The sequence below is a fragment of the Eublepharis macularius genome, chromosome 17, assembly GCF_028583425.1.
Source record: "Eublepharis macularius isolate TG4126 chromosome 17, MPM_Emac_v1.0, whole genome shotgun sequence".
NCBI lineage: Eukaryota > Metazoa > Chordata > Lepidosauria > Squamata > Eublepharidae > Eublepharis > Eublepharis macularius.
Genome location: NC_072806.1, coordinates 28,946,304 through 28,970,833, shown reverse-complemented (window position 1 = coordinate 28,970,833; position 24,530 = coordinate 28,946,304). Strand labels below are relative to the sequence as shown.

The following is a 24,530-nucleotide window of genomic DNA, read 5'->3' as shown; positions in this document are numbered from 1 at the left end:
TTTTGAGTATTAGTTCCTTTCAAGCGCCAAAGAAGCAGAGGTGGCGTTTTTAAGAGCCCCTGGCATCCTTACCTGCTCTCTGTCTCCCTTCTGGGTGGTCACCCAGAAAACTTCCCCTCTACTCCAGTCTCTCAAGCAGTTTTGCGCCTTTAGAAATATATTTAAGGCAATGAATGTCATGTATAAATATTATAGTAGCATAAGCTTTCGAGAACCGCAGTTCTCTTCATCAGATGCACCTGATGAAGAGAACTGTGGTTCTCAAAAGCTTATGCTACTATAAACTTGGTTAGTCTTAAAGATACTACTGGACTCTTTACTATTTTGCGACTACAGACTAACACGGCTAACTCCTCTGGATCTATGTATAAAAATGTGAATGTATATTTGAAGAAAAAGGACAGCCTGCTATCAAGGTGGAGGAAGGGCAACTTCTTCCAGAACCAGGGTCCAGTTTCCCTTTTCAGTTGTGAAGCTGGGGCAAAGGTGGTGGACCTTCCCTACAGCTGAGATGGGGGTGTGACTTCATTTTTTATTGTGTTTGCCTTCTCCTGGAGTGGCATGTACCGTCTTCAAATAGAGCAACCCCATCACCTCTGTTCCACTTGTCCCAGAAAGCCTGTAGAGTCCCAGAAAGCTGTAGGCTCTGAAAGTCCTGCGCAAAGCACCTTCTTAACAAAAACATGGAACTTTGTCCTGTCCCTCTCTCATCAGTCAGTACAAGGAAGCTTCATGGGCTACGAACTTACTTCGACACCCTGCAACTTAGATTTGGGCTCCGCTAGTCTTTAGACCTTGGAGGTGTAACATGAGAAGGTGGCTGGGATGCAGCTTGCTACATAGTTCTTTTCCAAATATGAATTGTAACTGTGCTTTTCCATGCTGGGTTCTGGTGTATGTTGTGGGAGATCCTCTGCAGCTCTGCTGGACTCCATCTGATAGGATCACATCACCAAAGATAAGAGGGGTGTGCAGAACATTGTCGGCGGCAGACTTCTGGGGAGTTGCCTCCTCTTTTGCTCTGGGGAGTTTTGTCTCCTCTCAAATGACTCCCTGGTTGACATCTCCACGCCAGCCAAGTTTTTCATGCCAGGAAAGTCTCTTTATGACTATATTTGGAAATCAGGAATCGCTGGGATGGGGGCAAGCAGTCATCCATCCAGCTCCAGACCTGAGAGGGAACCAGCTGGAGTTTGTAAGCCAGGCGTGATCTCAAAATCCATTCCTTTTGTGTTTGTACATTCCCGGTGTTCCTGCAGTCAGTGGTAGATTTATTTCTCAATGTGGATGGGGTGCTCTTTGGTGTTTGGAGCTATTTCCCACTGCTACTCTCGGCCTCCAGCTAAACCTTTTAAAAAGCAATTGAAGAAGAATCTTTGGCAGCAGATTCCTTGATGCGTAGTGTGCATAGTTCCCTTCATGGAGGATAGGACTATCCGTGGCTTCATGTACTGATGGCAGATGCACGTACAGAGCCAGTTTGGGCATAAACAATGAGCAGTGCCTTCTGCCTTCATACCCTGCTAGTGTGTTCCCCAGAGGCAGCTAAATGTCAGGGCTGATGGACTTTTGGTTTGACCCAGTAGAACAGTGCTTGTTGTATGGTTACTTCTGTAGAAATAGTGACCCCCCTCATCCTATACACCCTCTACACTGGCCTTTATTGACTTATTTTCACGTCCCTCCATGCATCATCTTTGAAGTTAACGCAGAACATTAATAGGTGTACATGGCCTCCGTGCTATCAAGGAACTTTTGAACTTGGTTACAAGGAGGATTTCTCTGTTGCCCTTTGCCTCTCACAGCCCACCATCCTCCTGTTCAGCTGTGGGCCAGAAGGTGTGCTCTTCCAGCATCTGATATTTGGGGCCATGGCCTGTCTTGCTTGCTGGCCCTTTTCCAGTTGTATTCCGGATAGCTCTAAGGAGAGCACAAAGTGCTGGGCTTTGACTGAAGAACAGAGACTCCTGCTTCAAGATTACTTGGGAACGCAGGCCTTACTCCCTGCTAAGTCTACCTGTCCCAGGCAGATTCTTTCAACGACCCTTTCTCTATGTGATTCCACAGGTTACCCTGATCACATGGTCTTTGCAGAGTTTCGACGACGCTTCGACGTCCTGGCCCCTCACCTGACGAAGAAACATGGGCGCAATTATATCGTCATGGATGAGAAGCGGGTATGTTTCGGGGAGTGGGGTAGATAGCCAGATGCTGCCTCTCTCCAACAGTTGCTGCGGAGGGTAGAATGAGAAACAGCCACTGCAGCTTTGGAGACAGAATCACCAAGAGGGCAAGCAGGATGTGTGTGTGGGGGGGGGGCGCAATGCAGGATATATAGATGTCCTTTTCATAAATGTGGCCATCAGGCAGCAACTCATGCTTTCTCTTCTCCTCCAAGGCAGTGGAGGAGCTCTTGGAATCCCTGGAGCAGGAGAAGAGCAGTTTCCACATGGGCTTGAGCCGGGTAAGAGCAGCTGGTGTCTTTTGGGGGAAAGCTGTCCTTCCTCGCAGGGGTGTTGGTAGCCCTTGCATGTTGGAGGCGGTGTCTCTTCCAGACAGATGAGGACAAGGGAAGGGAGGGTGCCAATTTTGGGTGAAAGAGTCTCTGGGGATTGGATGTCTGGCATTGGATTCACAACTTTTGAGTGTTTTTTTTAAAATAAACTCTTTTGACAGCAAGAGCTGGATTCTGAAATGTGTCTCTCTCATGCAAATGTACACAATTTCCTTTTGTTTTGCTTAATTTATTCTGTTTCTCCTAGTCATGGGGAAGCGTTGAGTAGCTCTACAAGATGCCAATATCCTGTTGCTTCTGACCAATCGTCCTTGGCAACTTTTAACTTCCAGTGTTTCTGTAGGCTTTGCTGTCTGTGCTTAAAAGTATAATTTTGCAGCCATGTGGCCTCGAAACTTTTTTTTTAAAAGTGGAACCTTAAATTTTCAGCAAGCTGATTTCCATGGTCAGGACCACATTTCACAGCCTTTAGGCATGAATCTTAAATTGCATCAGCCACTTAGTTTTGTTTCTTGTGTCGCCTGCCATGGGGCAGGGGGGCAGGGGAAAGTCCTTGGGTGCCTCTTTTGGGGCTCTTCACTATCACATAGGAAAATCTGTTTCCAAGGTTCTTCCGTGTCAGGTGGATGCGCACCAGTTGCAAGGCCTTTCCTGTGGTGTCACCACGGATGCTCCTCCCCTCAGAGGTGTCAAATTTGCAAAATTTCAATGCTCTGCAGAAACTCTTATTGCCCAAATCCTTTTTAAAATCGCTCTTGTGGCGTTTCAGAGGGGTGTTTTTATTTCCCCCATTAGAGGATTCTACTAGCTTTCAAGTGCTTTGAATTCATTACTGTTTTCACCTGCTGAGAAATTTTATCCGCTGAGTTTGTGTCTGATTATTTTATCTACTGCTAGATAATTCTTAATTTTGGTCGTTCATTGTCTCAATTGACTTTTGCAAGCCATTTTGCAGGTATTCTATAGAAAGGTAGGGTGTAAACATTCGGAATAAACAAATAGCGGTGTGTGCTGCTGCTCAGCTGTTTGGGGGCAGCAGAGAGCCCCCTCCGCCAAGTTCGTCTTAGCCTGAGCTGTGTCACCGACAGCTAATATGCCGGGACAGCCCGGCTCAGGCTGGCTAGGGGATGCATGGGAGGCTTGTCACAACAATTCTGCATATTCCAGGAGCCCATAAATTCAAAGTGAAAAGAAGAGAGGCATGACTGAACCATGCGCACCTCCTCCTGCCCCACTCCTCCATAGAACATCAGTGTGACATTGGCATGCTGCAACACTGTGGGCTGGGGTCGGAGTGATTGGGGGCATTCCCTGGGGTTCATATTGCTTTGTTCTTGCAGATTCCTTGCAGCCAAAGCAATTGGGGCCTCAGAACGTTTGTCAGGATCCAGCTGAGAAGGCCCCAGAGTTGGCTGTGGGCAGGGGTCCACAGGGTCCCCCCTTGTCCGTGTTAGCTGTAAGACCTCTTGGCGGGGGAGAGGCCGCCCTTCCCCATCTCTTGCTAAGGGAGCATCTGTTGTCCTTGGTGGTGCGATGGGAGGCCACCTGGAAGGCCTTTATTTTATTCATGTATTTGTTTAAAACATTTCTATGCTGCCTTTCCACCCAAATGGGGACCCCCCAAAGCGGTGAACATCAAACACTAAAACGTTCCAATTTGAAAAAAAATATGTAAAATAAAGTATTCATTTATACAGTGATTCAATAAAAATACAGCAGTGTACATAACACCCAAATGCCTTGCAGCTTCTTTTGCCACACGCTTCCTTTACCCGCTTGTTCACCACGGCTGACCTTCTCAAAGGGCATGTAGGGCTTGCTCCTGAAGCGTCCTTTGCATTTCTGTGCTTCTCTTCTGTGCCATCTGCACAGTGGCTTCTGATGCTGGGTGCATTTGCCCTTCCCAGGATGAGAAATACTGATTCTGCTGAAGCTCGGGAGGCTGGGTGGGCCTGACGTTTCCGGCATCACTCCCTGCTCCAGATAGGGGGGTAGACAGCTCAGCAATTGCACACTTGGCCTTCTTCACGGTGAATGTTGCAGGAAAGATTTTCTGGCTGTTCTGTCAGGTGGGCAGCCATGTTCGTCTGCAGCGGAAGAAAAAGTTTTGGGCCCAGTAGCACCTTAAATACCAACAAGATTTTCAGTGTAGTAAGCTTTTGAGAATCAAAGCTCCCTTCTTCTTTTCCTGCACTCCTTCCCCCGCTTCCCAGGTGTTTTTCCGGGCAGGAACATTGGCCAAGTTGGAGGAGCAGCGCGATAAACAGATGAGCAGAAATATCACGCTTTTCCAGGCGGCCTGCCGTGGCTTCCTTGCACGCCAGCAGTTCAAGAAGAGGAAGGTATGCTGTGGAGGCCTCTTTCAAAGTCAGTGGGAAACAGCAAGCCAGCACGCGCACACACACACACACACTCGGCCTTCCCCAGTCCCCTTTTGCGTTTACATATCGTGCTGTTGCCTCCGTGACTTAGCCAAAAATGGGCAGCTCTGCCTCCCACGCACTGGGCAGAATCCCAGCCTCCCTGCTTCTGCCAGGAGTGCAACTGGGGCTCCCCAAGCCAGGGGAGGAGGTGGCTCTCGAGTCTTCCAGCAGGTATGAAAGCACTCTGTATTCATGTGTTTGTGCATGTACACTTCTTGTCACTGCAGTTAGGCAAGGGGAAGGGGCTGGAGGGAGGGTCTCCTTCATTCCCCTTCCCTGAAGAAGGACGTAAAGCAAGGATACTGTGGAATTTTGTAGCTGTGGGGGATGTGGGCTTATTTGGGAGCAGCGCTCAATCTTTTTCTTGTGTACAACTCTGGAGCAGTGTGTGAGCTTTTTCATGTGTACAACTGTGTGTCTGTGGGGCACAGATTTCTAGGAACTTCTTTATTGGGGAGGGAGGTAGTTTGGGGCGGTTGGAAGCCCAGGGCATTCCTTTGTTGTCCTGCTTCTTTTTGTTTCCACCCTCCTGACACCATCTTCCACCCCCCCTCCCAACTTCCTTTCTCCCCCTTTTGCAAAGTCTTCACCATCACTCTGTGTAGCCCTTCTGCAGTTGACTCTCCTTCTTGGTCGCAAGCTTCTTTCAGAAGGGGCTTGCTTTATATCATGCCTCTAGACAGCAGTGGACATGCTTATACTGTGATACGGATGTGATGGGAGGTCTTTCCCCTGGATGGGGGCAAAGTTCTTGTCCTCTCAGGGCAGGATCAGGAAGTGCCTGGGGAAAGGCAGGTTCCATTCCCCACTGGGAATCCCTCTTATCCTTTCTATGGGGAGCCAAGCAGAGATGGCTTCCTGCCATCTTTGGTTGCTTCCTCCTGGAGCTTTGTTCCTGGAGCTTTTCTTCCTCCTGGAGCTTTGCTTCCTCCTGGAGCTTTGAATGCTCCTTGGCATTCAAACCGAATAGGGTTTCTTTGGGCCATCCACATGACTTCATCCCCTAATTGTCCCCTTTCTGAAATTTCCCCTACTGTGGTTTGATACCATGTTCTTAGAATACTGGCATTCAAGGTTCCTTTGGTTCTATCTCCCCCTGCCCTGCCTCTCCAATCCAGATCCAAGACTTGGCGATCCGCTGCGTGCAGAAGAACATCAAGAAGAACAAAGGGGTCAAGAATTGGCCTTGGTGGAAGCTCTTCACCACCGTCAGGCCCCTCATTGAAGTTCAGCTCACAGAGGACCAGATCCGAGGCAAAGATGTGCGTAGGAGCCCTGTGTGGAAGGGAAAGGGGATCTGTTGCAGTGGAGCATTCGGTGCTTCCAGGGGCCACCTGAAGCTGCCTGCTGCCTGGTCAGGCCCGTGACCCCCACTGCCCATCCTTGTCTAGCAGGCCTGGCAGGGGCTTTCCATGTTCTTTTGCAGCTTTTTGCAGCTGCACTGCACATGCAGTGGTAGCACGTGCAAAGTGTTCTCTTAATCAACTCCGGGCACCCCACTGGGCAAATGCAGCATGCTGTGCTGTCTTTGAAGACACTTCAGCCAAGCCCCCTTGCCTCGCCACGGTCTTATTGGAGAACAAGCCCCACAATGGGTGCTGTTATCCATAAACATCAAGTACAAAGGTATTTAGCAGGAGGCCAATTTCTGCTTTTACCTAATTGTTCCAATTTTGCTTTAGGTAAGAGCTCCACTTTGTCCCATGGATGAATAGAGATCCTTTCCCTAAAGTTCAGGTTTATCCAAGAGGGGCAGGGAGTAGCTCTCATACGAGAAGCTTCGTTTCCCAGTCCTAAAGCAGAGTAGCATGAAGCAACTCGGTTCTTCTCAGCACCTTGACCTTGTCCTTTGCTCTGGGCAGGAGGAGATCCAGCAGCTGAAAAACCGTCTCGAGAAGGTGGAGAAGGAACGAAATGAATTGCGGCTGAGCAGTGACCGCTTGGAGAGCAAGGTGTGTGCTCCTGGAATCCCCTGGTGCTCCCACAGAAATGTTTTTTATGGCCAGGGATGTGCTAGGAGCTGCACAGAGCTTCAGTGCAATGCAGCGTTCCCTGATTCAGAGTGCTTATACTGGCAATAATAATCCTGGTAGCAAGCGGATCTGAGATTAATAGAGGGGACCAGAGATGGCCAGATGGCCTTCAGCAGCTAGGGTGAAGCTTTACTGTAGGATTTGACAGTAGGGGAAGCAGCCCAGCCCCCAAACTGTGTTGGGGGTAGGGGATAATGAGGTCAGTGTGTGAGCGTATCTGGAGCAGCAAGGGGGAGAGAAGGGGAGATGATCAGAAAATGAGAATGAGCTGTCCATGGATCCGGCTGCATCGTCCCTGCCTTGGAGCCATTCCAGACAGTCAAAGGCTCGGGGCTGCATCCTCTGTCCATTTTTGGGTCCTGCCATTCCACGGATCAGAGGCCTTGTCCTTTCCGTGCCTCACTCTGTTGTTTTCACTCTCCCAGATCACGGAGCTGACCTCAGAACTGACTGACGAGAGGAACACAGGAGAATCCGCCTCCCAGCTCCTGGACGCCGAGACTGCAGAGCGGCTGCGAGCAGAAAAAGATATGAAAGAGTTACAGGTGAGCCGGGCAGGCCAGAAGTGGTGATGCCGTGGGCCTGGGACTACAGGGGAGAGCTTTGAGGAAATGTCTTTGGTGCCAGCCTGCCCCCTCTGTTCTCATGGTACCCTTTGGCCCATGTGTCGCAGCCCTGGGCTTCCCCATGCATTGATGAATGAACCACAATCGGTTGGGTTTACAAAGGATACTACAGTGCCAATTGATCCCTAACACTCCTTGTGAATGCTTTGCAACTATTCAGGTAATCCAGTAGGTGTCTGTTTTTAAAAACACAGATAATTTGTTGGCTTCTTTCACCATGGAGAAATGCAGACCTAGAATTCTCCCTCCTCAGTGCAGCCTCTCCTGCACTAGAAAACGACACGCAGGATGTTTCAAGAATGCTGCCATTTACAGCCCTGGCATTCCCTTGTTCCTTGTGCCAAGTAGAAGTTCAGCCAGGGCCCCACCCTCTAGGGCTGTGTGGTGCAGAGGGGAGAGGGCCACTGCCCTGCCCGGGCCCCTTCTGTGTTTTGAAGCTGCATGTGTCTCCTTTCAGGCCAAATACGACGCCCTCAAGAAGCAGATGGACTCCATGGAGATGGAAGTGATGGAGGCGCGTCTCATCCGTGCTGCTGAACTCAATGGGGAGATGGACGATGACAACTCTGGTGAGTCTCTTCCCTGCCAGCATCCAGACTTGGGGTGCCGGACTTGTGGCAGTTCAGAGGCATGCCTCAGCAGCACCCATGATCTGCCCCCATGGAAGTGGTCAGGCCCAGGGCTTTTTTTCAGCTGGAACGCGGTGGAACGGAGTTCCAGAACCTCTTGAAAATGGCCACATGGCCGGTGGCCCCGCCCCCTGATCTCCAGACAGAGGGGAGTTTAGATCGCCCTCCGCCCTCCGTGCCACTGAGTGGCGCGGAGGGCAATCTAAGCTCCCCTCTGCCTGGAGATCAGGGGGTGGGGCCACTAGCCATGTGACTTTTCTCCTAGGGCAACCCATTGAATTCCACCACCTCTTTTCCCAGAAAAAAAAGCCCTGGTCAGGTCATTACTTCCCCACTGAGAGACCAGACAGAGAGCCGTGGCATTCTGGAGCTTGCCTGGTGGAAAACTTCTGCTACATCTCAGGGCAGGAAACATAGAGGAGCAGCGTTCTGGTCCCCCTTCCCCCATGCAAAATGTCTCTATCACAAATGCAAAACTCCTGGGGTGCAGCAGAGAAATTTCCTGTGTGGATGATGTCAAAACACCTTCCCTCAGACTGGCTGAAGGGAACCAGGTGACACTTCAGTCAAGATTCCTCATGGCCCATTTAACGGATTAGGTTGTGCTAACAACGTTTACCTTTCCGCAGCCTGTCTGTGTGCACCAGCTGCCCCATTTCCTTAGCCTTTCTTTCCCTCCCCCTACTCATTGCTCTAGTTCTTGCTTAAAAAAAAACACCCAAACCGGAAAGCTTGGAATTTGGAAGCAGGATAACTTGGGCAGATACAGAAGCTAAACTGTATCCTGTGCAGAGTTTGGGTTTCCATGGTGGAAAATTGGCATGTATTTCAGCTAAGTGAGGCCATAGCTCAGTGGTTGGAGCACATGCTACCCAAGTTCCTTAGGTAGCCCAAAAGTTTGTGATCTGTGTTTCAAAACACAGATTTTCCACCAAGAATCTACAAATTTTGCTTTTATGATGACGGTGCAGACTGTGTTATTTTGAGCATTAGTGGGATGTTGACTGACAACACTAGATTCCAGTCAGCCAACTTGGCTGATGCATTTACATGAAGAACTTCCTCTACGTGGAATGCAGAAAACTCCTGAATTTAATGGGACCATCATGCTCAGTGTGGGTCTCCAGGGCTATCCTTTCTTAAGCCAGATCAAAAGAAAAACATCCTTCAGTGTGGCTCAGAACAGGAACTGGGGTGTGGTTATGGGGGGAGATATCTGCTGCCCCCTCCCACCAGTACATGGAAGTGGAGTGGATCTAAGCTAAGCTCTGCTTTCAAACTGGCAAACTCTCTGTCTCTCTCTGTCTCTCTGTCTCCCTGGTCCTTTGAAGAGTTTTCTCAGCTGGCTCCATTGTGCATGTGCCTTGTATGGAGAGTGGGCAGAGGTGGCAGCCACCAGCACGGATATGCTATTCCCACCTGCTCTCACGCAGTTTGCTGCTGCCGCTGCCATAGTGGGGTGCATTTTGTGCCCTCCTATGGAACAGTTTGCAGAGAAAGAAGAGGCAAAGGGCCAAGCTGGCTGGGGGAAGAGTTGGGGGCAAGGAAGAGCTGGAGGTGGGGATGAGCTAAGAAGAGATTTGATATTCTGAGCGGTCTGTTTTCTGATGTGCCTCGTTTACATTGCTGCTGGTGATTCTTCTGTGGTGTTCCACCATTTTAAATGGAATTCCTGCAAAAAGAAAGTTGAAATTAAGTGGGAAAATTCAGTGTGCGGAAAGAGGAAAGTTTTGCCAAAATAGACATTAGGGTTCCTTTCTTACAAGAGTGAACTTTAAGGATCTTTGAACCGGCTCCATCCCCTCCCTAGTTTCCCCCCTAGTCTCCTCCAGAAGCACTGGGACTGGACAAAGCCCCTCCCTACCGGAGGCCTTGGAGAGCTGCTGCCACGTGGAATAACCCCTTCTGGGCTTGATGGCCCAGGTGGTCAGGAGAGGTGCTTCTCATGAACTGTAGGAGGGTTGAAGAATGGAGTCGAGCAGCTCCTTGGCTTTTGAAGTCACTTTGGCTGTCTCATCTTAAAAGACAGCTAAATTTCTAGGCCTAGCTTAGCTTTTTGGAACTAGATGAAGCCTCCACCCCAGTTGCAAGGGCTTTCTTTGGCTCAGGGATAGCCCTTATTGGGATGGCCTTCAGTGGTGCAGGCTCTCTGCTCCCCTTCCCCCACAGGTGGCGAGTGGCGGCTGAAGTATGAACGTGCCATCCGCGAGATTGATTTCACCAAAAAGCGCTTGCAGCAGGAGCTGGAGGACAAGCTGGAGGTGGAACAGCAGAGCAAGAGGCAGCTGGACAGACGGGTAAGAGTCTTTTCCTCCTGCCCGTTTGCGTGGGCATTCACAGGCCACGCCCAGGAGCAGTGGGCAGCCAGCCGCTGCTTCCTGGGCGCTGCTCTGCCACTCCAGCGTTCTTGTGCCAAAGCATGTCGTGGCAGACCTCTCAAGTTCCCAGTATGCCCTCCTTCTCCACAATGGCATGCCATCCTACCCAAGACCAGCTCCCGTTCCTTGAAGCAGAACATCTGTTTGATGGTCCGGAATTGCAGGCTCTTGTCTCATCCACAAGATCTCTTGGCTGGTTCCAAACATTGATCGGCTTTTTGTTTTCTGTAAAGCTCCTGGTTGTCTCTCTCTCTCCCTCCCTCTCTCTCTCTCTCTCTCTCTCTCTCTCTCTTTCTCTTGCACAAATATACTCTATTTTTTTTTACTCTATTTTTACTCTATTTTATCTGTTTGCTGCCTTTTTCTGTGGGTTTCTGGCACAGCATAGCCAAAATACCGCTTCTATGAAATCTTGATCCTCTTGGCATCCCAGCCTTATTTATGAATTTACTTATTTAGAATATTTCTATGCCACCTCTTCAAAGTCCTGCTTGAGCTGCCTTACAATTAAAAACCACAATATTAAAACACAAACCATTAAAACTGAGCACTTGGTGTCTGGATGGGAGAGCTGGACCCTGCGTGGGTGGACCTGTGCTGGGGAAAAGGACCCTGGCTGGTAGTCGGGGACTATGCCGTGCTGTATGTGCAGTCTGTGGCTCACATTTGTCTCAACTGAGACTGGTGGAAAGAAGGGCAGCAGGCCTAGCTTTGGGGGAGGGCCAGCTGTGCCTTCTGCTCCCTTCCCACTCCCCAGTCCTACAGTCTCCCTCCCTCCTTCCGCAGCTGGCAGATCTGCAGGCCGACAGTGAGGAGAGCCAGCGTGCCCTGCAAACTCTGAAGAAGAAGTGCCAGCGCCTGACGGCAGAGCTGCAGGACACCAAGTTACACCTGGAAGGCCAGCAGGGCCGGAATCATGAGCTGGAGAAGAAACAGCGCAAGTATGTGGTGGTGGTGGGGGGCGTCCTTCTGAGACATCTGCCTCTGTGATTGTTTACCTAAGGTCCACTGCTCAGCACTGGATCCCACGAAGTCCTGGGTTTGGTCGTCAGTTCTTAAAACCTGGGCTGTAGCAGGGTTGAAATCCCAGACAGCTGTTGCTAGTCGGAGGAGCAGTGCCGGGCCAGGGGTCCTGATCCAGATAAGGTGGCCTCCAATGCATGTAAGAAAAGAACATCACAGCTGTTACTGTGGGCTGATACATCGGTCCTTCCTCACTGGGGTGTGGCAGAGAGAAATTCAGGGCACCTGCACTTCATCCTGCTCTTTCTGAACGAGCATTTTCTCTCTTTCCCATTGCAATGTTTACTTGCAGATTTTTTCTTCTTTTTTCTATTTAGTGTTCTTTTTATTGGTGTATTTATTTATTTTATTTTGTTTATATCATTTATAGGCCGCCTTTCTCACTGAGACTCTCAGGGCAGATTACACAGTGTGAGATTAGTACAGTCAGTTTCAAGGACATTTCCATAAATAATAAACACAATTTTACATAGACATAGCATTAGTAAGAATCCAATGCGGAGTTGAAGAAATGCTGAAACAGAACCTAAGCAAGTCTAGGGCTGACATTAGACCACATGAAGCACAAGTAGCTCATAGGAGCACATATTTAAGACAACAGGTAATACGTAAGGCAACACAGTGGTGAAGTCTATGGTCCTTAACTCATTAGTGAAGCATCTGAGACCCCCTCCGTACAGTACAAAAGCCTTTTTGAATAATTTAGTTTTGCATCGTTCGCAGAAAGCTAGGAGAGTGGGGGCTCTCCTAACTTCCTCAGGCAGGCTGTTCCACAGGGTAGGGGCCACCACAGAGAAAGCCCCTGTACGGGCTGATGTTGATTTCACCCATGTGCAGGGTGGCACCTGCAGGAGACCCTGTTCAGATGAGCCATGTATATGTAAATAGTTTGGATTTTCCCCCTTTTCTCTTGATTTTTATAGAATTTTTAAAAAGAACTTTAAAACCATTAATTTATGAAATTATAATGACTGCCAACCCCACACCTCTTCAGTGTTCAATGAGTGTTATCCAGTATTGCTTTAAAACTCTTGTCCAAGGTTGCTGCTTTGTGAGCCCCCTGCTTGAAATGGCAGCGCCTGTATTTATTGGATGAAATCCTAACTCTGTTTTATTGAAGCATTTATTAGGAGATTTTAATCCTGCCTTTCTCTCCCCTCCTCCTTACAACAGAAGCTCTAGGTGGCTTGCAAGTATAGGTGTGAATCGCACCCCACAAACGTCTTGGAATATTATTAATACAAAAGCCCTCCAAAACAAAGTTACCCAAGAACATCTCAGCCACACATGCTCAGTTGCCCTTACCTTGTTCAATTGCACTCAGGTGCTTCCCTAAACCGAGAGTGCCTTTGACATTGGACCCAGCGGGCAATGTCCCCAGTTCTCTTGGCTTCTACTCAAGATCTCTCCGTTTTGTCTTAACCTTTCCTCCTCATAGGGCCAAACTAGTGATAGGCCTGTCTTTATTCCCACCCCAGCACTGAGATGCAGAGATGTTCTCTCCTCCAGCCAGCCTGATTCTTGGCAGCAGCGGGATATGAACTACAGCCATTCCCAGCCCTCTCTTCACTGAGCCAGGCTGCTACCTTATGTCATACACCTTCTAAGCTCCACAGTCCACCCTGCTGGCTCTTCCAGTGTTCCACAGCAGCAAATGCTGTAGGAGAATTCCCTCCCAGACACAGCTTGTGCCACTAAGAGTGCCCAGTCCCTGCTGAAAAGGGGCACATCCCAGGCTTGGTTGCCCCCTCTCTGCCTCCCCTCATCAGCCTGCATCTCCTTTCCTGCTCAGCTGGGCGGTGGAGAGGGCTTGGCATCAAAAGCAAGAGTTGCAGACGGCGTCCAGGTAATACCGTCTTAATGAAGAGCAATTAAGGCATTGAGAAATTGTCCGGAGGGCCGTTAGCATCACATCTGGCCCCAGGCTGTGCCCACTGCCCCCCACCCTTTGCTCAACTCACCATCTCCTATTCCATTACGAGACTCTCCTCGCTTTTTAAAAAATGTTATTAAGCAGCAGAGAGGACGCTTTCATCTCATTATGGTAATGATCACACGAGCAGGAAAGGGAGGGGGGAGAAAAAGAAAGACCCAGCGAGGGAGAGAATCAACCTAATTAATTTTAATTTCCGAAGAGCAGAGCCCACATTAATGCCGCTATTTATTACCCTGCGCAAAGAAGAATGGGGATTAGTTGACTGGACGTTTAACATGGGTCACTACATAAAGGGACACCAAGCCCGGGTGGAGATTGGAGAGCACATAAAAGGCTTTGGCATGGCGGCGTGTGTGCGCGGAGGTTCCTGAGGCGTCCAGCAAGGTTGCAGGCCAGCGTCCTTTGGCCGTGGCCACATAGCTGTAACGATGGGGCTCATATGTGCAATTTAAACTTGCCTGATCGCCATCAGAGTTCAAATAATTCCATGCTGGTCTGCAAACCGATGGAGAAGAGCCCTGCTGGGTCAACCAAAAAAACCCCTCTTGCTTAGCATGATGTCTCTAGCCATGGCCAACTTTTGGGACCCTCAAGAGCAGGAGCTGTTCCCTTCTGGTCTGTCCGAGCATCTGGCCTAGTCCCTTCTGGTCTGGCCCAGGAAAACCCAGGAATGCTGGTTTGTTACTATTCGGCCCTCCCACCTTGGCACCCTCCGGAGGGACGGGGCAGGTTGTCTGGCCCTCCTGCTGCCGCGGTGCCCTCCAGAGTGACAGGCCGGCTTGCCTGGCCCTCCTGCCCCTCTGGAGGCCATATTGGCCACGGCGCACTTTTTATCCTGGTGCTCCTGTGGAGGCGCACCAGGATAAGAAGTGTGTCATCGGCAATACGGCTTGCCTTTTATGCAGAGAGGTTTAAGTGCCTGTCCAGCCACCAAAGGGCTCAAGCCTTCTCGGTACATATCCCATTTTATCCTCACCATCTTGTGAGGTCGGGCTACACAGTGACTGCAGAAAACTCACTGAGTGAGCTTAACGGCTGACCACAAGTTTGGGCTCTCCATGCAAAGCCCAGCCTCCTTCCACCATACCACGCTAGCTGTAGTCAACTCCCTCTGTACGTGGAGGCTCTGTTTGCCTGCCGTAGCTGTTGGTGGACTCCATGACTTTGTGTAATCCTTTTTAAAAAGGCCGTCTACGTTCCTTATGTTGAGCAAGTGTTGCGACAGGGAGATAAATGGCTGGCTGTGTATGAATTGTACAGGCCTATGCAGCCACCAGCCTGAAAGGGGCTCAGTACTCCCAAAGTCTGCCTCATGTCCCTCCGCCGAGGCTTATGGAAGGAGAACAGTCCAATGGCACATCTGTGGCTGAGCACAGGTCAGCAGTCAGGGTGGCCTTTGCCCCTTGCTGGTCCTCTGTCCGAGGGTTTCCCTTCCTCTGTGTGCGAGTCCTGAGCTTTTCTGCCATTCTTCTACTTGGGATGCCCCCCCCCGCCCCATCGCTTGCATCTTTTTGCTTCTCTTAACCTGCCCCCTCCATGTGGCATTGACAGGCAAAATCTCTCTATTAGCAATTCAGGAAAAGGCACCGGGGAGGATTCTGTGCAATTTGCTCCCTGCCTTGTGCTCTTCTGCTGGAAATTAAAGGCTTGTAAACAGTGGAGTTAAGAGAGGCCCCCAGCTGAGAGCAGGTTTAAGGCGGGAGGGGGGGGAGCAGCTCTTGGCAGGGGACCAAGCTAGTGGGCGGCATAGTGGAAACTCAAGAAGCAAACTGGGGGAAAGGAACTCTTTTCTGGTTCATCCAGGCTCGGTAATCAGCTTCCTAGTCTACGGGGTTTTTACTTTTCATTTCTGTGCACGTGTAGCTTGATTAAAATGCAGGTGGAATGCTTCTGCATGTAGAGCAATCATAAGTGCAAATGCTGTGTCCCCAAGAAACTATGACTGTAAAAAGCAGGCTCCTAGCCCTTATGGCTGCTGGTATGGACTCAGACACATCAGAGCCCTGCAGATGCTAGTGGGAGCAGGGGAGAGGCGAGGAGAGGCCAAGTGGCATGCCCTTATTGTCAGTGGAGGTTACTCAGAGTAACTTTGGCTGCTCTTTGGGTCGGGGGTCAAATGACCTTGTTTTGACTTGGCCCCTTTGCCAGCAAAAGCCCGTGGCACTTCTCCTGGTGATGACTTCGGGAGCAGCAGGGGCCCCGAGGCCTCCCTGCAGAGGCTGCGGAGATCATCTGTAGAAAATTAGTACGTGGATCATGGGCAGCCGGGCTGAGTTGAGGCCCTGCTGCCCCCCCCAAGCTCAAAAGAGCCCTGGGCCTGCCTGGGATGGCACACCTGGGAGTCTTCTAGTCCAGTCCCACGCCTTGGTGAGATTTGATGCCATCGCTGTCTCCGTCCAGCTCCGCAATGGAGTAGAAGATGTCTGAGCTCCGGGTGGGGGGGAGTGGCTCATTGTGCAGAAGGAAGTGCCCGTCTTTCTCTGCCCTGTGCAGGTTTGATGGCGAGCTCTCTCAAGCTCACGAGGAGGCCCAGCGGGAAAAGCTCCAGCGGGAGAAGCTGGCCAGAGAGAAGGACATGCTCATCACGGAGGTTTTCAGCCTCAAGCAGCAACTCGAGGTGGGTGGCCCAGTGGCCTCTGGACCGGTTCTCTGTTTGAAAGCCCCAAGCAAGCAGCTGGAGCCCCTCCTCACCGGGGCGGCTTCTGAAGTCCTGCCCCCTTACAGACGCAGGTGTGGCAAAAGCAACTCTTCTGTGGGGCTTTGCAACAAACCTACGTAACCCGCATCCTGTGCCGCACGCATAGCCCCTGAGCACGGATAGCAGCTCAGGTTCAGCTGTGCAAGGGGAAAGCCCCCCCCCCCGAAAGAGTGCTTTTGCTTCTGCCAGCATCACGCTTAAACCCTGCTTTGGCTGTGCAGCCTGAAAGGGCAAAACCCTCCACCCAGCAGAGGGCCTTTGGGCTGAGGAGCTGCAGCACATGCGCCTGGCTGTCCGGGGGCCCCCTTCACCCTTCCCCTCTCCCTTCCCAGGAGAGGGACTCCAACATCGCCAACTACACGCAGAAAGTGGAATTGCTGGAGGCGGAGTTGCAGGATCTCTCCTCGCAGGAGTCCAAAGACGAGGCTTCCCTGGCCAAAGTCAGGAAGCAGCTCCGGGATCTGGAGGCCAAGGCGAAGGACCAGGAGGAGGAGCTGGATGAGCAGGCGGGCACCATTCAGATGCTGGAGCAGGTAGGCTGGGGCGGAGCGCAGCACCTTCCTTCTCCTTGGAGCAGGCCCCGGCTCTGCCGGTTTTCTGGGCGTGCCAGTTTCACGGGGGCGTGTGCCACACATCCTTGTTATGGCTGAGCTGCTGTGGCTGCTGTTCCTCTCTGGAGGTTTGGGGAGAAGCCAGCTCTAGTGCATCAGGTTAAAGCCCAGGCAGCCAAGCTAAGGAAGGGCTGAGGCAGCTCCTGGGTCTCGGGGAGTGCAGGCGGACAGACCCAGCCATGCAGGCTCCAGAAGCAGCGGCAGCCAGGCAAGTAAGTAGTCGCCTCTCAAAGCCCCATCGATCTGGAGGGCACCTTCCTAGCACTGAGCCCCAGAGAGGCCCCACGCCCGGCCTTTGTTGATGGCTCTGCTTCCCTCCCAGAGGCTGGCTGTTTTAAACCTTAACCGGCTCAGCACGAGACGGTGGGGTGGGAGTTGGCCGTGGCCAGTGAAAGGGAACCGATCGATGCAGGAGCTGAGATTGGCTTGCCTCTCAGCCGGAGACAGGATGCTGTGGGCCTCGCGTTTTCTCCAGTAAGCGGTGGGAGAGTGTGTGCGCCTAGTCACGCAGGTGGGGCTGCCAGCCCTGCCTGGGCCCAGCTTGAAACGCAGGCAGGAGCTGGAGGGTGCTTCTGGCAGAATCATGCCCTGTCCCTCCAAGCCTCTGGCTTCCTCTTAGGGGAGGAGCTTTGTAGTGGAGGCAAACCCTATCAAGCAAAAAACAGACGTCTTCTTTACCAAGCCCACGCACTCTGGTGGTGTGTTCCTGTAGAAAACTTTAAAAACCACAAAAGGACCCCACTTGGAGGCTTTCAGCTTTGATCAGCAGATGCAGGGCAAGTGGAGAACGGAGGAGCGAGAGGGGAAAGACGGACTCCTCTGGCCCCCTCCCTCCCTCCCCCTTTCAAGCAGCTTTTCAGCACAGCCTATCACTCCTTTGCCAGGCTTGCCTCAGCTCTCGGTTCACCTTTCGGGGCTAGGCGGCCCTTATTTAGGGCCCAGACTCGCTGCCCTCGGGCTTTGAGAGTCAAAAAGCAGAAGCCGGGACAGGTGGGAGAGGGGCAGCCCACTTGAGTGAGAAAAAGAGAAGCTTGCTCGGCCAGCAAGGGTGGCTGGTGGATCCAGCCCCCAAACTGAGGGGGCGCTGAGCCAAACAATCCAACTGGGAGAGCTGCAGCAGCAACAGACCATGGGGGATATGGAAGCCAGGAGCCCAGGGTCTGAAGGGCCACCTCTGTCTCCCTAGGAGGTGGCCAGCGGACTGCTCAGGGGTGGGAAGAAAGTAGAGTTGAAGCAGCAGTCCGTGGTGACGCTGGGCAGGAGCATCTGTTGGTAGTGGTTGATGCAGAACCCAGGGCAGCGCCTGGGGATGGACTCTCCGCTGCTCCTCAGATGACAGTTGGACCAGAGCTTCGTCCCTTGCTGGTCTTTGGGGAAAGTCAGAAGTCCTTTTGCCCTTTGCCTTGGTTCTTAGTAGTTCTCCTTAACAGGCCAAGCTCCGGCTGGAAATGGAGATGGAGCGGCTGCGGCAGACACATGCCAAGGAGGTGGAGAGCCGGGACGAGGAGGTGGAGGAGATCAGGCAGTCGTGCCAGAAGAAGGTGAGGAGGGTCCTGTGGCATGGGTGCCCCTAGGGCCGGCTGAGTGCCCTTGCAAGAGCCCGAGAATTCAGGACTGATCAGCTCTGGTGTGGGGAGAGGTAGCAGTGAGCCACTCTACTACATTTGCTTCCAGGAAGCCCCTTCTTAGGGCCAGGGTGTTGCTTTTTCGGGCCTGCTGGCTCTTCCTGTGAAACCCATATTGCTGAGACTTCGTAGAGTGGCGGGTGTCAATCTCTCATTCCAATCAGCAGGACAAACGGGAGCAAAGCCCCCGGTGGCTCCCTGGTAGGAAGCGCAGAGGGAGCTGGTGGCCTGTTGACATATTTTCCTGGCTCAAACTTTCCTGGTTTTCTTGTTTGCTTTATTTATTTTTTAAAGCAATTTATGTCCGCTCTATCCATCGTCCGACCTAAAAAGAAGGAACGATACCTTCTGCAACCTTGCATTTATGTGTGTTGTGGTGCTTCCAACAACCTCGTAAAGTAGGTCACTCACTATAATTATTCTCACTTGCAGAAGGAAACAGGAGATTGAGAGAATGAATTGCTTGCCTAAGGCTACCAAGTGAATTCTTTATGGACATGAGATTTCAGCCTGGGACTCCCTGGTTCACTGCTCAGTCTCCAAGTTACCATGTGTGACTCTCCATCAGAAAATCCATTATACCACACTCTGCTAAAGTGGCTACAAAGCCACATAGTCAGGGCCCTCCTCAGATATGCAGGAAAACTTGCCTTAGTAAATTAACCAAAGGAGGGGTGAACAGTCTGGGTGGGAAATGAGCAAACTCCGGGAGGCAGGGAATACAAAGAGCAGCTGAGAGTCAGTTAAAGGGTGGGCAGGCTGCAAGATTTAACAGGCAGGTGAATCATTAACTTTAGCTGATTAGGGATCATTTTCAAATAGAGGGGCAGTAGGCAAAGCCCCCCCTCCCCGTGTATTTTGAGAGGCTGTATTTTAGTCTCCATGTTGTATGGACCATGGTGGCGGAAAGTGCCGTCAAGTAGCAGCGGACTCATGGCGACTCCATAAAGTTTTCAAAGCAAAAGATGTTCAGAGGTGGTTTGCCTCTGCATAGCAGCCCTATCTTCCTTCGTGGTCTCCCATCCAAGTACTAATCAGGGCCTGCTTAGCTTCTGAGATCTGACGAGATGGGCTAGCCGGGGCCTTCCAGGTCAAGCTGTGCAGATCATATGGAATGGAAGAAGAAACCTTCCAGGTGCACTTTTGTTCCATCGGAGAGTGGCAACTTTTGTTTGAAGTGTAAGACCCCTCCCTCCCTCCCTTTTCTCTCTTTTTGTTCTGTCCTTCTGAAAGGCAAACGCATTTAATGTTAATTGATCAATTTAATTCATTAGTTGAAAGGCATGTGATTTATTAACTAAAAGTTTCTCAGATCAGTTGACCGCCGTAGTAGAATTGCTTTTTTCTTAAAAACCAAAAATTAACCATTCTTTTCATTCAGTCCTCCTTTGGGAAACGTCCTTCTGCTGACAACGCGGACGTGGCGGGGGTTGGTTCTGTGGGAGGGGGCAGAAGGGGAAAGCAAGCCCCACCCCAGAATCTGCCTTCAGTGCCTGGAGCCGAGGAGTGATTTGGACCATGTGCTGAAACCCCAAAAAACTCTTGCCTGTCCCGGCGTCTCTTGAGAGGAGAAGGCTGAGTTCCCAGGGCCAGAGAACTTTGGGGGGGGGGGGGCCTTCAGCCCAGTGCTGGGGCAGCAAAGGCGAAGCCTGCTCGGGTGAGGCCAGGATCCTTTTGTTTGCCTGGCTGTTGTCCCGCTGAACCCTGCCTGGCCCTGACCAGCATAACCAGCCACCCTTTCCTAGTTTGGTTTCCTTTCCCAACCCACACCGATGCCATCAGCCGCATGACACATCTCTGCTTGGCGTTAACCTGCAATTATCTAAATGAACATTTCCTGGGCTGACTCCTCATGCTGACTGCAGGCAGCTCTGAGTCACGGCCCTGCTGGCCTGGGAATGCGGGGAGGTTGCTTCTTCTCCATTCCTCCGTGGCCAGCACTGGATGCTGGTGGTGGGATCCAACAGTTTTCAGGGCCCAGGCCTGCTTAAAGGCCCTTCACCATGGGGCTCTCAGTTGGCAGAGGGCCAGGCTGGGTCAAAGACAGCTTGTGCTGCCCTCTACATTGGTGTGGCTCTGCTCTGAGTGTGTGTGTGTATCTCCAGATCTTCTGAGCTGGTAGAAGGAGCAGTGGGATGCTTTGTTTATATACCTGACACTCTTGGTTTTGCCACTTCCTACCAGCTGAGACACCCCTAGGCTAAGTTGCTCAGAGGCAGCCCTGCACTGTCCCATCTAGAGCGAGTCACTGCAGCAGACCTTTCAGATTGGAAATCTGGACTTCTCTTTTGTTTGTCCTGGAGCCTGGGGCTAACCTAATCGCAGGCCAAGGCTGACGCTGAAGAGAGTTGTATCCCTTTGTCTCCTTGTCTCAGTAGCTGGAGACTGTTGAGGTAATCTCAAAATCAAAGCTAATACATGCTCTGAGACAATCTATTTTTAATTGGAAGTTTTACTTGAAATGATGCAGGATGCTTTGTTTCTGTTGTAACATATGTGGAGACTCCCTGTTCAGAGGTGAAGCCGCTTATACTTCTGTGCCAGACGCAAGGGATGCCTGTTGGTCATCATCACGTCCTGCTTGCCACTCCCCAGTGATGCCTGGCTGGGCTGCTCTGGGACAAGGTGGACCCAGGAGCCAAGCTGGACGTGACGCCTGACACGAGCCAGTTTCCCGAAAGGTTTGACGGGAAGTGTAGGCGTCCCCATCAGTGAGTCTCTCAATTCATGTACTCCATAATGCCCCATCACTTCCCAGTTTGTTGAGGGGGTCTTCAGGGGGAATCTTTGCCAGGAGCTGAGCTGGTGGCAATGGTTGTTGGTGGTGGTGGTGCAGGGAGCTCACCTTCCGATGGCGGAGCACTCCCTACAGTCCCGGCTGCCAGCAGCTTTGCCAGCCGGCGGAGAAACAGCGTAAGGGGGCTTGGAGGAGCGGCAATTGTTGGGGGATCCCTTGGGCCGGCAGAAAGTGAGCTCCCTGCACACACACCCTGCTGCCACCAGCTCAACTCCTGGCAAAGATGCCCCCTGAAGACCCCCCTCAACAAACTGGGAATTGTTGGAGCAGTACAGGGCACATGAATGGAAAGATTCACTGATGGGGATGCCTACGCTTCCCGTCAAACCTTTTGGGAAACTGGCACGCGTCCTCCTCGTGTCTGGTGTCACTTCTAGCTTGGCTGTAGGTCTGATCCAGCAAGGCATTTCTCAGCATTGCCTGTGGCACAGCCCCATGCATGGAGGGGACAGAAAGGGAGGGAGGTTGCAGTCTGTATATTCCTGGAGGTTTCCCCCGATCCCTGGCGCCAGGTGTTCTCCAAAGCTGCTAATTTCTGTTGAGAGGGAGTGATGGTCATCTCCGACCATAGGTGTGAGCGAGAGTGTGTGTGTGCTCAAAACTCTCCCTTTTTGCCCGACAGCTGAAGCAGATGGAGATGCAGCTGGAAGAGGAATATGAGGAGAAGCAGAAGGTGCTGCGAGAGAAAAGGGACCTGGAAAGCAAACTGGCCACCGTCAGCGACCAGGTGGGCATGTGCGGGGTGGGGAGTAGGCAGGACGATGCGTTCTAGGCTGGGAGGGGGCGATGGGGGCACGATGGTGGGGCTGTTGCCAAAGAGCAAGAGGAGGCGCTGGCAAGTGATGACTTGGTGCAGGTGCCCTCACTTCCTCCCCCTCCCTCCCTCCCTCCCTCCCCAGGTTAACCAGAGGGACTTTGAGACAGAGAAGCGGCTGCGGAAGGATCTGAAGCGCACCAAAGCCCTCCTGACTGACGCCCAGGTCATGCTCGACCACCTGAAAAACAACGCGCCCAGCAAGCGGGAGATCGCACAGCTTAAAAATCAGGTACATTTCCCCGTGGAAGCTTCTCCTCCTGAAGGTCGGAAGGGAAAGGGGCAGACATGTAGCCCTGCAGAAGTGTGTCCTCGTCCCTCCAGGCATGCTGTGGCAGCAAAAAGGTGCCATGGGAGAGGGTATTGGGCAAGGCCTCCACTGGCCTCCTTCAAGAGGCAGATCAGAAGGAAGCCAGGCTTGGGCACCCCCTGCAAGTAGTGGTGGGGGCGTCACGTTGGCAAGAGTTCTGTGTCCTCTCGTGGGCGGGGCTTGGGAGGGCCGGTCTGGGATGCTGCAGTCGGTGGCAGTGGTCCTAATGGGTGCTCTCCCTTGGGAATGGGGGGGGGGCTCTCCCTGCAGCTGGAGGAGTCGGAGTTCACATGCGCTGCGGCGGTGAAAGCTCGCAAATCCATGGAGGTGGAGATTGAGGACCTGCACTTGCAAATCGATGACCTTGCCAAGGCCAAGGCAGCGGTGAGCACCTTCCTCTGTCTAGCTGTCTTCCCTCCCGAGACGGTCGTTGACATTCCTGAAGGGCGAGCCAAGCGGTCCTCCCGCCACAGGAGAGTTGGAATCTCAGCGCCCTCGGGTTTCTTGCCTTGTGTTGGGTTGCTGCAATCTTGCATCCTGGGGCTGTGGCGGAAGGTGGGATATAAGAAGAGGGTGGGCTGTGAGTGCCCCAGTCAGGGTGTGGAGCTCAGTTTCTGCCCAGCTTTGCAATTTGATCATAGATGTGTACACACGTGAGTCCTACTCGTTCTGTCTCTCCCCCTACCCCCATTACAGGCAGCCCATCCACCTTTAGAAAAAGGATTGAGTGCATGTTGTACCACTCATTTGCCGTTTTGATGAAATAGAGACAAATCCCTCTGCTCTGGGGCTCTCGGGGAAGTTTCTTGAGGATGTCGTGAGCGTTGGTCAACCATTTCCATGCGCAGCCAGCTTCGGCTTTGAATTGCAGGCAGTTTTTAGAATTAAGCCCCGGAGAGGAAAAGGGATATTTGAGTTGAACTTGGCAAGGGGGCTTCCAAATCAGCCCCGATCTTTGCTCCTTCCAGTCTAGTTTGCAAGCGAGTCTCGGCAAAAGTTATGTTTCTGCTTCCCGCATGGCCAGAGGTGGCATGATGGAGCGTTTAAGCACCGGCCAGCGTTTGCAGGCCAGCCTCAGCTTTCTGACTGTGGGGGTTGCAAACAGTTTCATTGGCATCTTCGCCTCTCCTCCGGTCCGGTGCTAAGGAAGCCTCTTGCTTGAGGCTGGGCTTGGTGTCTGGAGGACCTGGGCGACCAAACAGCTGGCTTTCTCATGAACCAGGCCTGTGGTCAGTAGAGCTGTGTGCTGGATGCAGCTCTTACGCCTCCTGGGCACAGACATCCCCCCAGCCTGCTGCCAGGGATGCTTTATTTATTTATTTTATTTATTTCAAATTTCTATTCCGCCCTCCCCGCGGGCGGGCTCAGGGCGGATAACAACATATTCAAAGGCAATAAAAATTCGTCTACATTAAAAAACATCATTAAAACAGCAGTGCATTTCTGTTAATACACGTTTGGACTTGGGGGCCTTGCGTAGCACCGGTTTTCACTCCTCCGCCTCCTCTTTGCCAGCTGGAAGAACAATTGAGCCGTTTGCAGAGGGAGAAAAACGAGGTGCAGAGCCGGCTGGAGGAAGACCAGGAGGACATGAATGAGCTGATGAAGAAGCACAAGGCAGCCGTGGCCCAGGCGAGTCCTTTCCCCCACCCTTGCGCGTTTGCGGCATGTCAGCTCTTCTCCTGTCGCTGGTGTAGTCTTTGGTAGCCCCAGCCTTAGAGCCTCAGCCGTGCACCCCGGTCTCTCCTGCGGTGGGGTGGGGGCACGATGCCCTCTCCATGTGTGCTCATCACATTCAGGAAAAGGTGCAGATTCATGCAGACAAGTGGATGCAGCTGTCTCCGGATGGACTGCTGATGAGATTTGCATAGTTAAATGCCCTGCAGTATATTTTTTTTAAAGCTAGCATGTCAGGGACAAGACTAACTTTCTCCCTGGTGTGCTCGTTGTTGTCTGTGGGTTTTCCCCCCATAAGGGAAGCATTCATCTCAGAGGTGCAGAGACCATAGCTCTTATTGACCGCTGTCACCAGTTGTTCAAAGGTGCGCTGCCTCTGAACACAGAGCCCTGATGGATCAGCCCAGGAACAGTTTGACTGCTTCTCAGCTTGCT

The 24,530-nt window shown here is 51.9% G+C and overlaps 1 protein-coding gene across 4 annotated transcripts in view; it reads left to right on the top strand.

Moving 5' to 3' along the window:
* Positions 1 to 24,530, top strand: part of MYO18A (myosin XVIIIA) — a 133,883-nt gene that overhangs the window by 85,037 nt on the left and 24,316 nt on the right. For all 4 annotated transcript variants that reach the window (XM_055001452.1, XM_055001451.1, XM_055001450.1 and 1 more), the window contains 16 exons: positions 2,068 to 2,177; positions 2,399 to 2,464; positions 4,729 to 4,857; positions 6,057 to 6,200; positions 6,801 to 6,890; positions 7,397 to 7,516; positions 8,055 to 8,166; positions 10,396 to 10,523; positions 11,391 to 11,545; positions 16,057 to 16,180; positions 16,594 to 16,794; positions 18,303 to 18,413; positions 21,917 to 22,021; positions 22,194 to 22,340; positions 22,689 to 22,802; positions 23,934 to 24,050. In XM_055001452.1, the coding sequence (XP_054857427.1) occupies positions 2,068 to 2,177; positions 2,399 to 2,464; positions 4,729 to 4,857; positions 6,057 to 6,200; positions 6,801 to 6,890; positions 7,397 to 7,516; positions 8,055 to 8,166; positions 10,396 to 10,523; positions 11,391 to 11,545; positions 16,057 to 16,180; positions 16,594 to 16,794; positions 18,303 to 18,413; positions 21,917 to 22,021; positions 22,194 to 22,340; positions 22,689 to 22,802; positions 23,934 to 24,050 (1,973 nt within the window). The remainder of the gene's footprint in view (positions 1 to 2,067; positions 2,178 to 2,398; positions 2,465 to 4,728; positions 4,858 to 6,056; positions 6,201 to 6,800; positions 6,891 to 7,396; positions 7,517 to 8,054; positions 8,167 to 10,395; positions 10,524 to 11,390; positions 11,546 to 16,056; positions 16,181 to 16,593; positions 16,795 to 18,302; positions 18,414 to 21,916; positions 22,022 to 22,193; positions 22,341 to 22,688; positions 22,803 to 23,933; positions 24,051 to 24,530) is intronic.